At 42.9% G+C, this 17,888-nt stretch overlaps 2 protein-coding genes across 2 annotated transcripts in view; both read left to right on the forward strand.

The window, feature by feature from the left end:
• Positions 1-17,888, forward strand: part of LOC145418637 (protein argonaute-2-like) — a 163,540-nt gene that overhangs the window by 110,035 nt on the left and 35,617 nt on the right. The gene's annotated exons all lie outside the window — the stretch shown is intronic.
• LOC145418588 (uncharacterized) overlaps positions 1-17,888 on the forward strand; it is a 37,067-nt gene that overhangs the window by 15,431 nt on the left and 3,748 nt on the right. Inside the window, exons 6-24 of the mRNA XM_080286955.1 lie at positions 400-442; positions 943-1,604; positions 3,909-4,253; positions 7,556-7,740; positions 7,988-8,084; positions 8,615-8,686; positions 8,898-9,020; positions 9,747-9,956; positions 10,232-10,407; positions 10,891-10,991; positions 11,136-11,197; positions 11,950-12,153; positions 13,125-13,258; positions 14,171-14,329; positions 15,064-15,214; positions 15,491-15,718; positions 16,317-16,476; positions 17,157-17,241; positions 17,662-17,821. Coding sequence (XP_080143081.1) covers positions 400-442; positions 943-1,604; positions 3,909-4,253; positions 7,556-7,740; positions 7,988-8,084; positions 8,615-8,686; positions 8,898-9,020; positions 9,747-9,956; positions 10,232-10,407; positions 10,891-10,991; positions 11,136-11,197; positions 11,950-12,153; positions 13,125-13,258; positions 14,171-14,329; positions 15,064-15,214; positions 15,491-15,718; positions 16,317-16,476; positions 17,157-17,241; positions 17,662-17,821 — 3,357 coding nt within the window. The remainder of the gene's footprint in view (positions 1-399; positions 443-942; positions 1,605-3,908; positions 4,254-7,555; positions 7,741-7,987; positions 8,085-8,614; positions 8,687-8,897; positions 9,021-9,746; positions 9,957-10,231; positions 10,408-10,890; positions 10,992-11,135; positions 11,198-11,949; positions 12,154-13,124; positions 13,259-14,170; positions 14,330-15,063; positions 15,215-15,490; positions 15,719-16,316; positions 16,477-17,156; positions 17,242-17,661; positions 17,822-17,888) is intronic.

Below are 17,888 nucleotides of genomic sequence, written 5' to 3' on the forward strand. Positions count from 1 at the left end.
CTTTTAATTCATCGCTTAACATCATCAGAAAATATATGAAGAGAACTCCCTAAAGGCGCTGGAAGGAAGGCAGGGAAGGAATGCTGAAGAACTAGAGCCAAGCCTTAACATGTCACTGTAGGAGTAGGGGGAAAATAAAGGCGGGAAGGAACACGGAAATATCAAGAAGAGAGGTGGGACGGAAGAGCAGAAGAGGACAGTAAGGAGAGAAAGACTGGAGGCAAGAAGGCCCCTTTTAGTCGCCTCTTACGACAAGCAGGGATACTGGGGAAGTATTCTTAACCCCCCTCCACAGAGGTGTAAAAAGGTTAGACTGTAATTATGACGCGTTTGAACTGCATATACAGCGATGAAGACTTTACATCTTACTTTTTAATTTCTGACGTAATTCCCAACCAGAGTCTGACGAAGATGAAGAAAAACTGAAGTCAAGTTTTGGAAGGTCTGAGTCTGGGTTGCGAAAAGGAAGGCAACACATTTCAACATCTTTCCTTCCTACAAGCAATACCAAGATAAATGTAATTCCTAAGATAAAAGCAATTCGCGGCATCTTCCTTCTTATAAGTTATACCAAGACAAAAGTAATTCCTAACGCCAAGTTCTAAAGAGTCTGACTTACAGAAATTCAGTCTACTTAATTTCCTATCTCCTCTTTTAATATTTACATCTAATTACCTGACTGTACTACTGGATTAAGAGAGACAGGGAAATATCAGTCCAAGATCAATTATACAAAAGGTCTCACTGGCCAAGAACTGATTTGTACTTTATGCAGAGTCCTAACTTCCTCCTCAAAGATGACCTACAACAGTCAGAGTTACATCCAAATCCCCATCTGTGTGACTGGATGAATAACAACATGGAGGAAACGAACTGAGTCCAATAATTTAACTAGTCTAAGCCTCGAATTCTGCTTCATACCAAGTCCCAGTTTTCCCCAAGAATAAAGAGACACAACCATCAACTATACATTCACCAACTGTCCTGCCGGGAGACGAGGGACAAGGGGAAATCAGGAATCATGAAGTGTGCCTTTGTTTTTGCTTTGGTGGCGCTTTGGTACGTCGCCCAGGGTCAGAAGTGTGTTGACCCAAATCTCAGACTGGACAAACTGAACACACTATCAAAGGAACAGAACGCGGCCTTATATGAACAGATCACGACCCCATACGACCCTGAATTGAAGGTGACCTTACACGAACAGAACAAGAGCTTATATGAACAGAACATGATCCTGTACAACGCTGACTTGAACGCGACCTTGCATGATGCAGACTTGGGACTGGTGGGCAAGATTCGGCATGTTGAGGATTCGTCAGGATCAATCGAGGTTCTGGTTGATCGAGACGACTTGGTGTGGTTTACCGATGAAAAGAGGGATATAAATCAACATACAATTGCACTATATTATGGAAAGATGGGACAAGACAGCGTAGAAGGAGCAGGATGTATTTTGACATCGGCGCAAGACCTCGGTGCAAAAATGGGAGAATACCATCTACTGTTTCTGCTAAGAGCCTTGGAGAATTTCACCCGCTTTGAACCACTTGCCAAACCACTAAGGAACTTCAAAGGAAACTTAAGGCTGCAGATACTCTCCAAAGGTAGGAATTACTTAAACCCCTAAAACCCCTAAAAATAAAATCATCCCAAACAACAGGAATACAACCAACTGATTTTGCTCAGTCTTCAATAATTTCTCTAACTCTGAATCACCCGCCAAACCACTAACTTCAAAGTAAACCTGAAACTATAGATACTTTCAAACGGTAGGCAATATTTAAACATCTAAAAGCTAAATCTGCCTAAACAACAGCAATATTAATTTAATGTTTTTGCTACACGCCTCTGACGATTTCAATTTGACCAACAGACAAAAAATATATGAAGAACTTAAAAAAAGGCTTTAGAAAGGTTGGCAACATCTATTTATCTATATCTATCTATCTGTCTATCTACAGCCAGATACTTTAATCCTGGAAAGTGTGGCCGGATCATACTACCTCCATTATCACCGTCACCCACCATCAGGCTGCCCAACCTCCAACTCACACCACCTTCAATCATGTACCTCTCCAACCCATCCCTCTCTCTCATCCTGCCTCTCCCCCTCCCCCTCCCCTCCTTCACCTCACTCACACTCTCCTAGTCAGTCTCTCACTGTCCATCCCATCCTTCCATCTCATCCTTGCTCTCCCCCTCACCCCTCGCCCTCCACCTCATTCACATACACTCTCCTCGTCAGTCTCTTACTCCTCATAAGTCGGTGCGAGCTCTCTGTAAAGGGAATATAGGCTAAGATTTTTTCACATGACTTCCTGCAAGTTTATATTACAATAATATATATATATATATATATATATATATATATATATATATATATATATATATATATATAATATATATATATATATATATATATATATATATATATATATATATATACACGAAAATATTCCGCGCAGTTCATTTTCCGGTACGATCCCCTCTTAACAGGATGCACAGCCAGCCAGCCAGATTATGTTTCTATAGCATGGGAGCTAAACCAGGTGCCCCAAACCAGCTAAATACTTCCCAATGGTACAGCTAATGTTTTCTAAAGCATGGAAATTAAATCAAGAGCTAACACCAGGTAATTCCTTCCCAAGGGTACAGCTGTTTTCTATAGCATAAACGCTAAACCAAGAGAGTTAAAACCAGCTAATTTACTTCCCAAAGGCACAGCTAATATTTTCTACGCATGAAAGCTAAACCAAGAGCTAAAACCAGCTAATTACTTCCCAACACTTCATAGAAAAGTGTTTGGAAGAAATCCCAGGTGCGTACTAGGATCTGCAGAGCTGTGAGGGTCCCGGCTTGGATGTGTGGCTGAGTCCCCTGCATGAGAGTGATGTGGTCATCTCGTGTTGCAACTCAGCATTCAAAACTGACAGATGGAAATTTCAGGCCAAGTTAGGGTAAATGAGGTATAGTTCCTAAGTACGTAGCCACATTACAAGCTCAAAGGCTATAATATAAACACAACAGTAACCTAATCACATAACATGGAATAAAAATCAATATCCTCAAAGAACAATGAAACGGAGACGCCGGAAAAAGAATGAACACTAAAAACTCACTTTCGGATTTTCTGCTATCTCGAACGCTGCAAAACAAAGGACGGCATCATATAAAATAAACAGATAAACGAATGAAAGAGTACGCCTCCGGAAATTCTGCTAATCTTAACGCAGGGCACATGTGGGCGACTGAGCAATGAACAAAATATACACACAAATAAAAACACACTTCCGAAAAATTTTGCTATCTCTACAGCTCCTGGATTTCAAAACGCACCGGTAACAAGTAGTATCAGGAACGAGGGAAGTCTGTGCACAGGTTTTCGCTCAGTACTGCGACTAATAAGGAATATGTGTCGGATCAGAGAGATGGTTCAGAAGAAACGCTGAATGTGACTGGAAACTTTGGGAAATCATTCACATCGCTTGAATTCCTCCTCCTTTCCCTCACCCTCGCCAGTGATCATTCCAGAAGCATCGAAATTGCCAAATATGACTGCAGTCTAGATTACGAACACATCAGAAAGCTAAATGGGATAAATTAGAAGGTGAATGTCGCTGGAAACGATGGAAGATCATTCGCCATATTTGAATCCATCCTCCTTTCCCCGATCCTCTCCAATGTTAAGTCCAGAAGCATCGAAACTACCAACCATGACTGCAGTCTATATTATAAACATATCAAGGAGCTACACCGTCCAAATTAGAAGCTGAGAATAAGTAAATATATAAGAAAACCAATCACCATGTTTGAATTCATCTTTCTTTCCCTCCTCCTCGCCACCGATTATTTTAGAAGCATCGAGACTGGCAGAACCGATTGCAGCCTAGATTATGGTCACATCAAAGGGCTGGTCCACGACACACAAGTCATCGTCAAAGGGCGGTCGGATGGGTTAGACGATGAGAGGGGAGAATGTCCTTTTAAAATCAGCTTAACGGGCGTGTACACTGACTTCAACAGCCAAAGAATCAAACTCTACAGATGCCCCAAGCTGGATACGGAGACGCGTGCATGGCGGACACAGGATTCAATACGCGATACGGTGTCCAATCTCCATGAACACCAACACTACATTTTCTTCATGAAGGACACGGGCCATGAATCAAATCCGCCTGTCCTTGTGGAAGTGCTTGACCTGCAACAATGTGATGACTATGTGGCCAGAGCTGTGAAGGATGTTGGCCGCCAGAGTAAGTTGAGAAAAAGTTATAACGTGTTTGTTTACGTCTATCAAATACTCTATTGTTATTACATCACTGAGCAGGACCGCGCCGAGATGTGAAAACGGGATCTGGGGGACCTGGATTAGACAATGATGGTTGCGTGTAACTCGGTGGGGGAGTGTTTGGGTGTTTTCCTTGAAACATCAAAACCACACACACACACACTATAAATACGTACAATTCACACACACACACATCCCCACCCCCTCTCCAGAGCATAAAAACCCCTTGACTCTTATGCCCCAACTCACTCCTTATTTTCGCCATCAGAACGTGCCCTACGACCTTCGCTTCGGGTACACCATAATGAAACCAAGCATAAGAAGGCACGCGGGAATCTACTCGTGCATCGCTTCTTACAAGGAGAGGAAGGTTACAATGTATTTCTCCTTGAACATCGTCGGTAGGGATAATTCGACATCTCTTGAGTGTTCGTGTGTATTGGGATGATTAATTTACATTTTTTGGTTCTCGTGTTCAATATTTTGGTGTTCGTGTTTTTTATTCATGGGGGAAGGGGGATTTATTTGGCTTTTTTTCGTGTTCGTATGTTTTTTTGGGCCGGCTTTTGGACTTTTTTTTGTGTTCATGCGTTTTTTGAGTGGCTTTCTGTCTTGTAATTTTCGTCGTTGGTACAGACTTCATTCTCGCTAATTTTCGTCGGTACAGTAATTCTGACCTTGCTTTTGTGTGTGTGTGTGTTCGTTTGTCTTTTTGGGGGTGTCTTTCTGTCTTGTGGTAAATTTCCTCGTTCCTATTTATATTATTTGGTTCGTAATTTCTGTGGCTTCATTGTGTTAGTTGGGTGTTATTTATTTATTTATATTTACTGAATTTCGTTAGCATGATTATTAAGAGTTTTTCACCGTTAATGCTTTTTTGTGGGTCTTTGTCGCTTCGTATTTTGTGATTAGTAGAAGAAAATATGTGGGATTTCTATGTAGTTCCGTTTTTATTTTTGGCTCAACGTTGCTGGTATGTGGCTTTGTGTGTGTGTGTGTGTGTGTGTGTGTGTGTGTGTGTGTGTGTGTGTGTGTGTGTGTTAGAATGGCCTTGTGTGTAAGGTTATTGAATGTGTGTGTGTGTGTGTGTGTGTGTGTGTGTGTGTGTGTGTGTGTGTGTGTGTGTGTGTGTGTGTTAGAATGGCCTTGTGTGTAAGGTTATTGAATGTGTGTGTGTGTGTGTGTGTGTGTGTGTGTGTGTGTGTGTGTGTGTGTGTGTGTGTGTGTGTGTGTGTGTGTGTGTGTGTGTGTGTGTTTTAAAGAACAATACGCCAGACATTAGGGTACACCACTTAATAATTCTCTCTCTCTCCCATACAACACTCCATAGCAGGTCTTCCTCAGCGCTTTTCCTTCCATATAACACCTGTATATTTTGCCTGTGCTTGCAAGGACTAAGGCATGCATTCTTGTCGGTGTGTAAGCTCCCTAACACCTCTTCCTTAGCGATTTATTTTTTGATATGGTTGGGCAATATCCTTTTGTATGTTATTTATGCAGAGTATGGCGATGTGTGGAGGATTTATATAACACAGACAGTAAGGTGTAATAAGCAAAATAATTCGCTTAGGAAAAGGTGTTAGGGAGCTTCGTTAACCGAGACAAAGGTCTAAAAGCGACCACTGATTGAAGTGCTTTAGGTTAACACATCATGTATATATATTTATCTTGTATACTTTTAACTTGACCTAAAACTGCCATCTCTCCATCTTGAATGCTGAGCTGTGACAAGAGATAACACTAGAATATGATGTCAGTCACGAAGAAGTGCTATGGAAAGGATGTACAGCGGTAGCATTGTCTTTTTCTGTCACTTTGCTACGTGATATAAGCTAAAAAAGATAATCTAGGCCAAGTTAAGATTAAGGAACTATGGTATTCAGTATCCCGTTACGACTCCGCATTCAAGATGAAGAGACTGTAATTTTAGTTTTGCAGTTAGTATAATGATAAAGATTATGTTAACCTATGCTAATTTACCCAGCTTTACCCTACCCTAACCTACTAATCTACCCTACCTTACCCTAACCTCTTCTACTAACCTACCCTGCCCTACTCTAACTTTTCCTATCCTAATCTTACCTACCCTTACCCTACCCAACCCATCCAACTCTTGCCTAACCTAACCAAACCACCCCAACCCAACCCAATACACCATCACCTCACCTAACTCAACCTAATTTACCCTAATCCAACATGACCTAATCTCCCTCCTAACAGCCGGTCAGCTAGGTCAAACGGCCCTAACTATGGAGGTGTTAGGAACTAGGCAGGGGGCGAATTCAGAGATACAGGCTTGGGTAAACCTGACCTAACCTTATTTAACCAGGCCTAATCCAATCTAACACAACCTAACCAGGGTACAAGACACCTATCCCTTGCCAAACCTCACCCAAACTAATCCAGTCTAACAAAATCATATCTAACACTCTTCTACCAGCGGTCAAGCCAACCCAACCATAAGCAAACATCACCTAACCTAACGCAATCTGACAAAACCTAACACTCTCCTACTCTAACCTAACCTAATCTAACCAAATCTAACCTAACACTACCCTGACCTAACCTAACCTATCTAACACTCTCCTGACCTAAGCTAACCCAATCTAACACTCTCCTAACCTATCTAACCTTCTCCTAACGTAACCTAACCCAATCTAACACTCTCCTAACCTATCTAACCTTCTCCTACCCTAACCTAACCTAATCTAACACTCTCCTAACCTATCTAACCTTCTCCTAACCTAACCTAACCCAATGTAACACTCTCCTAACCTATCTAACCTTCTCCTGACCTAACCTAACCCAATGTAACACTCTCCTAACCTATCTAACCTTCTCCTAACGTAACCTAACCCAATCTAACACTCTCCTAACCTATCTAACCTTCTCCTACCCTAACCTAACCTAATCTAACACTCTCCTAACCTATCTAACCTTCTCCTAACCTAACCTAACCCAATGTAACACTCTCCTAACCTATCTAACCTTCTCCTGACCTAACCTAACCCAATGTAACACTCTCCTAACCTATCTAACCTTCTCCTAACGTAACCTAACCCAATCTAACACTCTCCTAACCTATCTAACCTTCTCCTAACCTAACCTAACCCAATCTAACACTCTCCTAACCTATCTAACCTTCTCCTAACCTAACCTAACCCAATCTAACACTCTCCTAACCTATCTAACCTTCTCCTAACCTAACCTAACCCAATCTAACACTCTCCTAACCTAACCTAACCTACTCTAACCCTCTCCTAACAGCGGTACAACTCAGTCAAGTGGCCCCGACCATGGAGGTGTTAGGGGCGTGGCAAGAGGACCCCTTCAGGGATATCATTACTTATGATTTGGAAGAGGGGCAATCCGTGAACCTGACCTGCGAACAAGAATCCCAACACAGCGACCCCATTATTGAGTGGGAACTGCCGACCCACGTGAAGAACCATGTAAGTGTGGTGGTGGTGGTGGTGGTGAGGAAGGATGATGATGATGATGATGATGATGATGATGATGATGATGATGATCGGTGGTGGTGGTATGATGATAATGATGATGATGACAAATAATGATGATGATGATGATGATGATGACGATGATTGATGATGATGATGACGTTCCTTCTACAAAATCAATCAAATTTAAACGCCTTGCTCTCATACTCTTTCTCACATTCTCACACTTTCTCCCACACAGACTGGCAGACACAGAAAATTTCGCCAGCCGTACAAGAAAGAGGGAGAGTTTACCGTGAGCCACCATGAGATATCCAGGGCCACCTTGAACGATACAGGTGAGAGAGAGAGAGAGGGAGAGAGAGAGAGAGAGAGGGAGAGAGAGGGAGAGAGAGAGCCACTATGAACGATACAGGTGAGAGGGAGAGAGGGAGAGGGGGGGGAGAGAGAGAGTGAGAGAGAGAGAGAGAGATCCAGGGTTACTATGAACGATACAGGTGAGAGAAAGAGAGAGAGTTACTATGAACGATACAGGTGAGAGAGAGAGAGGGAGAGAGAGAGAGACAGAGAGAGAAAGAGAGAGAGAGAGAGAGAGAGAGAGAGAGAGAGAGAGATCCAGGGTTACTATGAACGATACAGGTGAGAGAGAGAGAGAGAGAGAGAGAGAGAGAGAGAGAGAGAGAGAGAGAGAGATACTATGAACGATACAGGTGAGAGAGAGAGAGAGAGAGAGAGAGAGATCCAGGGTTACTATGAACGATACAGGTGAGAGAGAGAGAGAGAGAGAGAGAGAGAGAGATGCTAAAGACACGTAGCTTTTCCTGCAAATAAAATAATCCATTACAATTACCTAATATTCTTTTCCCAGGAGAGTACAAGTGCAGAGCTGAAATAGGAGGGACGCCCACGGAGACTGCCACCATCTACATCAACGTTGTAGGTAAGTCTCTCTCTCTCTCTCTCTCTCTCTCTCTCTCTCTCTCTCTCTCTCTCACACACACACACACACACACACACACACACACACCACCACCACCACTACAACTACTTCTATCTTTATTACTACTATAATTCCCACATCATTATCATTATCATTATTATTATCAGTATTATCATCATTATTATTATTGTTATTATTATTACTTTTCCAGGTCGCAACGAACAGATTCTACAAATGGAATTCGAGCAAGCCAACATAACTCACTACTCCAAGACAGTGGAGTGGCAGATCCTGTATCGTGCCCACCCTAAGCCTGTATTCCAGTGGTACAGAGGTAAGGACGGCTCTTAACACCTTTTCCCTTGCGATTTGGTCTGCATATTACACCTTGGCATGACAGTAAGGTCGAATGGAAGGTTTGAAATTGATGAATCCTGAGTTTTGCTGCATGTCTGTTTTAATCCAGCTCACTTACACACACACACACACACACACACACACACTCCTTGTCAGTCTCTCCCTCTGCTTTTGTTATAAATCCACCTCACTCACATACACACTCCTCGTCAGTCTCTCAACGCCCTCATATACCTCTCCACCCCATCCCTGGTCTCCTCCTCCACCTCACTCACATATACACTCCTAGTCAGTCTCTAGTTCTCTCCACAACATCATTCTCTCTCCTAGTCAGTCTCTAGTTCTCTCCACAACATCATTCACTCTCCTAGTTAGTCTCTAGTTCTCTCCGCAACATCATTCACTCTCCTAGTCAGTCTCTACAGCTCTCCACAACACCACACTCTCCTCAGTCTCTACAGCTCTCCACAACACCACACTCTCCTAGTCAGTCTCTACAGCTCTCCACAACACCACACTCTCCTAGTCAGTCTCTCCACAACACCACACTCTCCTAGTCAGTCTCTACAGCTCTCCACAACACCACACTCTCCCAGTCAGTCTCTACAGCTCTCCACAACACCACACTCTCCCAGTCTCTACAGCTCTCCACAACACCACACTCTCCCAGTCAGTCTCTACAGCTCCCCACATCATCTTTCAGGCCCAGATCTTCTCCTAGACTCCTCCAACCTGAACTTGGGAGACAAGAGGTATGAGATGAACACGGCTGAGTCCAGTGAAGGCAGACTCAGCCTCCTGATCGCTGAGCCTGAGGTGACTGACATAGGCGAGTACACGCTGAGGGCCAGGGTGCAGGCTGACGGCAAGAAGGCGCTGCTGAAGAGCGTGAATATGTATTTTACCATGCAAGGTGGGTAGTGTTTCTGTCTGTCTGTCTGTCTCTGCCTCTCTCTCTCTCTCTCTCTCTCTCTCTCTCTCTCTCTCTCTCTCTCTCTCTCTCTGGTTAAATTCTTTTACATGAACTAGGGAACAGTATCTTAACACCGTTCAACAAGCAAATAATGCATAAAAACTCTATATAATTCCTCATAATAATAATAATAATAATAATCACTTCCACCACTACCATTCCTACATCAACCACAACTACCACCACACTTCTTCAACTGTTAATTCTTCTTTCAGCTGAGCCGGAAAACATATACTTAACAGCGTCCAACAAGCAACTTATGCACAAAAACAATTCCATGTTCCGCCTTACGTGCCAAGCCAGTGGATATCCGAAGCCAGAAATACAATTGGAATTTAGAAACTGCTCTGCGAAGGGAGAATGCAGCGATTTTGTTAGAGAGACGCTGAAGGTAAGGAACAGCGATCTATCTACCTGTCTATCTACCTATCTATCTATCTATCTGTCTATCTACTTGCCTGCCTAACTATCTATCTATCTATCTTCCAGGAGAATGCAGTGTTTTCAGTCACTAAAGGTAGGGAAATATCTATCTATCTATCTATTTCCATTTACCTAACCATCCATTCACCTGTCTATCGATCTATACTGAAGTGGCTGAAAGTATGGAAGATTCTCTCTCTCTCTCTCTCTCTCTCTCTCTCTCTCTCTCTCTCTCTTACATGAACCAGGGAACATAACCTTAACACCGTTCAAGAAGCACATAATGCATAACTCTATATAACGTCTCATAATAATAATAATAATAATAATAATAATAAAAATAATAATAATAATAATAGTAGTAGTAGTAGTAGTAGCAATAATAATAATAATAATAATAATAATAATAATAATAATAAATCTCTCTGCTATCCTTGTCTTATTCCCACAGACGTTTAATGAACTCAAGAGGCACGAGGCGGATGACCCGAAGGAGAAGGTGACACACAGAGTATCGTGGACGGGAGAGGCTCAGGTGCCAGGATACTACAGGTGAGAAAGACAGGTAGAGAGAGAGAGAGAAAACCACTCCCTTGCCATACAATTCTAATGCCCGTTTTCTATACCCTTCCCACAATGGCCATACGTTCCCCCATTTCCTATATATATTTCCACCCACTTTCTCTATTTCCTCAGGTGCATCGCCAACAACACTTCTGGAAATGATACAACGAGTGAAATGGAGTTCCTGGTCACTGGTAAGGCTTTATACATTATTTATTTATTTATTCATTTAAGTTATATATAAAGTGGTCCATGGATAATCCTCGTTTTCTAATCAGTCAGGCAACTTCTCGTGTTTTGCGGGGCGGTGTAGTGTTTATCAGTATTTAGCCTGCATCATCTCTTCGGTCTCTCTCACGCCCACACCAGCACGCTGAGCCTCACCCATATCTATCCTGCATCACGTCTTCAGTCTCTCTCACGCCCACACCAGCACACTGAGCCTTGACAATATCTATCCTGCATCATTTACTCATGTCCTGCTCCCACGCCCGCACCAGCACGTTATCAATGCCTACCCTACATTATATTCATTTCCTACTCCCCCTGCCACAACCACGCCCACACCAGCAGACTGCGCCGTTCCCGCAACATATAAGATACTGGCAAGTGAATGTCTTGTGGGGCATTATTTACGTACCACCCTGTATTTTTAACACATACAGTCTGATGCTAAAGTCTGTATACTATTCCACTGCGTCTACGTCACACTAAAGCATATTCGTACAAGCAGGGACAAAGATAAATAGATAGATAGACAGATAGACTGAGGTGGATACTAACAGATACTAATAGATGGATATAGATAGACACAAAAAGATAAGATACTGATGGATAGATGGATAGACAGTAGACAGATACACAGATAGATAAATACAAAAACAGCTAGACAGACAAATCGATAAGTAGGAGACTGGCTGTACTACCTGCCCAACTCTCTCATCAGATGGAGATTACACCAAGGGACCCATCTCCATCGAGGTGGTGAAGGAGGAAGACGTGGAGGGCAAGGTAGAGTCCCACCACACCCTAATCGAGGGAGATAACCCCACCCTGAGATGCAGAGCGAATAAGATGCGCATCACGACTCACCCTAAGTGGAAGATGAGCAGGGGTGACACCGACTCTGACTGGAATGGCGAGGTGACAGGTAGGTTGCTTTGTACTGAGTGTGGAATGCGTCTCCTTGGTTACTAGTCCATACCCTGAGTCTCCTTGGTGACTAGTCCAAACCCTAACTGGAAACTGGGCAAGGGTGACACTCATATTAATTGGAATCTATCTATCTATCTATCTATCTAAACCTCAAACAGGCGGTGCAAAAGGACAAACATCTCTGCCAAGTGAAGATGACCAACTCTCTCTCTCTCTCTATCTATCTATCTAAACTCTCTCTCTCTCTCTCTATCTATCTATCTATCTATCTATCTACCCCTCTGTAACATCCCTTCCTCCTTCCAGAATCAGAGACGGCCCTGTCCTACCTCAGCGAGATCAACATTCAAAGTCTCACAAACGACGTGCAGAATTTTACCCTCACGTGCGGGGACGGAACACACTCCTTTTCAGTCTTCATACGCATCAAACGTGAGTCTATCTATCGGTTGATTTATCTACGTATCCATCTCTATTTTTAGCTATCGGTAAAAGAATAACTATCCATCCATCCACCTGCCTACAAACCTAACTTTCTCTCTATACCTACCTACGTAACTCTTATTTTTCCTACCTATCCACCCACCCACCTACCTTTCTCTCTCTCTCTACCTAACTCTCTCCTCCTACCTACCTATCCACCTACCTACTTACCTACCTACCTTACTCTCTCTCTTGCTACCTACCTAACTCTCTCACTTCCTTCCTACCTACCTACCCACCTACCTACCTACCTACCTTACTCTCACCCTTCCTACCTACCTACCTACCTACCTGCCTACCTGTATATCTATCAATCAATCAATCAATCTCTGTCTGTCTGAGTCTATAGTCAAATGCTTTAGTCCCGGTGTGTGTGTGTGTGTGTGTGTGTGTGTGTGTGTGTGTGTGTGTGTGTGTGTGTGTGTGTGTGTGTTCTATCTTCGTGTACGTACTCAATACCAACACAAACCTTCACACACACAGCCAAGAGGGTCCCAGAATGGAAGCATGGGGAACAGTCACCCTTCCAGGCACACTACCAACTTGAAGTGAGCACCAATCTTAACCTGACGTGTTCTGCAGTGGGTGATCCTACGCCTGTTATTACGTGGTATAAGGTACGATGATGATGATGATAATAATAATAATAATGAGAGTAGTAGTAGTAGTAGTAGCAGTAATAGTAATAATAATAATAATAATAATAATAATGATAATAATAATAATGAGAGTACTAGTAGTGGTAGTAGCAGTAATAGTAATAATAATAATAATAATAATAATAATAATAATAATAATAATAATAATAAATAAATAAACTACTACTACGACTACTACTACTACTATTAATAATAATAATAATAATAATAATAATATTTCTTTGGTGGGAAAAAGAGGTTAGGATAATGATGATGATGATGATGATGATGCATACGATGACGGTAAAAATGACAATGACCATAAAGACGATGACGATGGTGATGATGATGATGATGATGATGATGATGATGTCTTTCCCCAGGACGGTAAACAGCTCAAAGACGTCACAGGCGACCGTATCATCTTTGACTACCTAAAAACATCTCATTCTGGAACCTACCGATGTCAGGTGAGTCGAGATGATCTATTTATTTATCTATCTGTCTGTCTGTCTACCTACCCATCTATCTCTGTATCTACCTACCTATCTATCTCTATGTATCAACCTACCTACCTACCTATCTATCTCTCTCTCTTTCTATGTATCTATTTATTGCCAGACACCTTAATCCTGCAAGAGGTGGCCACAAATATTTCCCCTCCCCCTTTCCATGTCATCCTGTCCTCCGCCATCAGGCCACTCATACGCTCTCCCAGTCAGTCTCTCATTCTCCATTCTCTCCACTTCATCCTCGGCCTCCCCCTGCCCACCACCTCACTAACACACACTCTCCTCGTCAGTCTCACATTCTCCATCCTCTCCACACGACCATCTCAGAGTACTTATAATTTACAATACAGTTTCATTCTCACCTTCATCCTTCTTCCAGGCCAAGAACAGAGTTGGATCCATCGAAGCCCACACCAAACTCGACGTACATGATCCAGGAGACATTAAAATCATTTACATCTTGGTGGTGGTGGGCGTACTGATCTCCGTGTTAATCATCATCATCATCTTCTTCTGCAGGAAAATATACCAAGAGAGGGTGAGTATGCATTCCTGATATCAAATGTATTACCACTGTTAGTATCACTGTCATTATCATCATCACCATCATCATCATCATCATCATCATCTGCAGGAAAATATACCAAATGAGGATGAGTACGCTGTTCTTATATCAAATCATCATCATCATCATCATCAACATCACCATCATCATTGCCGTCGTCCTCCTCTTCTGCAGGAAAATAAATCAAGAAGGGGTGAGTAGATAGTCTTTATACCATCACTATTAATTTCTAAAACGCAACTTATACCACAGACTCCCCTTCAGAAACGCAGACTTCACGACTATAAGACCGTAACACACGTTCATGAGAGAATTAACTTCCTTCATCAGAACTGGTAAATCCGAAAGTATCCACTGAACTGAATTAAGACATCTGTAAATGGGAACACCGTTTGACATTGCAAGTTTACCCCTACCCCTTCCGTTTTTTTATTTTACAAGGATAAACAGAGGAAGGAAAAGCAAGTGAAAAAAAAATCCATATTTCAAATTACAAATGTCCTCCGTTCAAAAATATAAATAAAATAAAAATACATCTGCAAGAGTTGTGCCTGAACTGATGCAGGTTGAAGGTTGGGGGGAAACTAATTTGGGGAAGAAAGCTCCCTAACTTTTTATTCATTGGAAGCTGCCCAGTCCCGTCGGATGAAAACAAAGACCATAACAGCATAGTAAGACACCACTGTACTGTATATCTCACCCCTTAGAAACGTGAGCTGGATTTACAACTGAGGGAGCAGCAGATGTTTAACGAGGGTGACCCAGACAGCCTCAACCCACAGATCAGCTTGGACCAACAGGCTGAACTGCTTCCATACAACGCCAAGTATGAGGTGCCGAGGGACTCAATTATATTTGGTGAGTGTGCTATCTATCAATCTAGTAAACAATATCTATCTACCTATCATTCAATCCTACTCTATCATATTTGGTACGTGAACAATGTCTATCTATTGATCTATCTATCATTCAACCCTACTCTCAGAACCGGTGGAATAACACACAAGAATATTGTAACGGGTCAGAATCAGAAATAATCCGGTAATGGAGAGGTGTTAGTAAGCTCCCTAGCCCATGGCCTGCCGAAAATGCGTCAAAGAGGCTGAGTTCTATGCACTGTCTTCTTGTTTCCAGAGAAGCTGCTGGGTGCGGGTGCCTTCGGCCGTGTGTACAGGGCTACGGCCATCAACCTGCTGCCTGGCCAACCTCGCACAGTTGTGGCTGTCAAGATGATGAAGTCTCGCACAGACAGCGCCCAACTCAAGGCACTGCGCTCCGAGGTCAAGATCATGATTCACATTGGCAGACACATCAACATCGTCAATCTCCTTGGTGCTCATTCAAAGGACTTGGCTTCCAAAGGTATGTATAGTCGGGGACTGAAGTTTGCTATTCTATTATGCCTACACAGACTTAGGGCTCCCTGCAGCATCACACTAAAGAGCAATATGTATGGGCACAGAAATACTGAACACAAAGCCTCTCTCAGCAAAGGAAAACTTGCCAATATACGAAACTGACAGATAAAGCAGGTGAGGGAAGATGCCATGAGCCGCTTAGCTACACACAGCTCATCTTCAAAACTTAAGCCTTTGAGTCTGTGTTGAGTTGCCCAGCCACTATCCTGGAATACAAGGCCAAGGCATCATTCAGGTTACCATAGTTACCTCCCCTAGGTGTTACCCTAGGCCTAGGTATTCTTTTTACCTATCAACCCACCAGGCGTGTATGGACACTGAGCTGAGTGGCGTCACCTGCCCGCACCAGAATTCAAACCGCCTCACTGTCAGGGATGTCAACCACCCGGCCATCACTGAAATACTGAATACAGGCTGGGGCTGTCTCATGCACCACTAGTGTGTGGTATGTTTTTTTTCTGCCTCGTTAAATCGACCTCACGTCCTTCCAGCCAGCATACCACTTCTCTAACCACTTCATCACCCCACATCTATAATTTCAGGTGAGCTTCTGCTGCTGGTGGAGTACTGCAAGTATGGCAACATCCTGGACTACATGCGTCGCCATCGCAGGGAATTTATTAACCAGATCAACGACGAGGACAAGATCGACCCTTCCATCTCTGACCAACGGTTCAGACAGAGGAGTGGCTCAGGATCAAGGTGGGTTGGAGTCAGGCTTTCAGAGAAGACAAATATATATATATATATATATATATATATATATATATATATATATATATATATATATATATATATATATATATATATATATATATATATATATATATATATATATATATATATATATATATATATACAGGGATAATGAAGAAAGAGCACCAAGCCATCATGCGACTATATGGCACTGTAGGCGTAGAGGGAAAATAAAGGCCGGACGAAACACGGAGATATCAAGAACAGAGGTAGGACAGAAGAGCAAAGAGAACAGTAAGGAGAAAAAGACTGGAGACAAAAAGGCTCCTCTTAGTTGCCTCTTACGACAAGCAGGGATACTGAGGAAGTATTCTTTCCCCCCCCCCCTCCCCAGGGGTATCTTTTAATGAAGCAAAAGTGTAACTGCTTGTATCTGGTTCTTTGCCACAGACTTCGGAGGTTTGCATGAATCGAATACAATCACTTGGCATTAGCCAAAGTCTAATACTCCAGACAACTTAGGTCGAGGAGTTAAGAATGATAGTTCCTTCACTTTCACAGATCAGTAGGTTTGTCAGTGGCAACTACAGCCACACTGATAAGTTTGAATTGTTCTACCCTAATGAATAAACACTGCTGTTCCCAGTCTCTCACTAATGAACATCCATGTTCCTTCCTCAACACAGAAGCAGACAATCCCGTGGCCTTAAATACGCCCATCTGACCTTCCACCAAAATTCAATGGTCCAGTACACGCCTGATCAGCCACAGGTACTGTATTGATTATCTTAAGCACCACCTGAGTTGCATATGTTTGCATATACTGTCATCTTGCCCCAAAGAGTGAAAAAAATGCTGAACACTGGGTTCGTCTTGATATACAGTATCTTTCCAATTCAAAATATACCTATGAATCACCTGAAGTTCTCCCTTATTCCCCAACCATCACCTCTCTCCCCCACTCCCTACCATCTCCTTCATCTCCCTCCCTCACTCCCTTCCCTCTTCCTCACTCCCTACCCTCTTCTTCATCTCCTTCCCATGCTTCCTACCCTCCATCCCTCTCCCTCACTCCCTTTCCTCACCTTCATACCCCTCACTTTCTCCCTCCCCTTCCCCCCTCACCCTCACTCACAGCACAATTCCTGGGGCATCCTGTACGATACATACAACCAGGCTCTACATTCACAGGACTCCAACAACTCTGAGCAAACATTCATGCCTGCACAGGACTCGCCACTGCCATCACCTGGCATACCAGAAGCATCGAGAGACTTATTCCGGTCAAGGTCCATCTCCAGCTCATCCCACAACCAGCACATCACTTCAGACAGCAGCAACATGACTTTTGGTTCGTAATATGTCTTGGTTTATGCAGCTTCCCCTCCTCCCTCTCTCCTCTCTCTACAGTGCTTACC

The sequence above is a fragment of the Coenobita brevimanus genome, chromosome 115, assembly GCF_032717465.1.
Source record: "Coenobita brevimanus isolate Jiangsu-jjx chromosome 115, ASM3271746v2, whole genome shotgun sequence".
Lineage (NCBI taxonomy): Eukaryota > Metazoa > Arthropoda > Malacostraca > Decapoda > Coenobitidae > Coenobita > Coenobita brevimanus.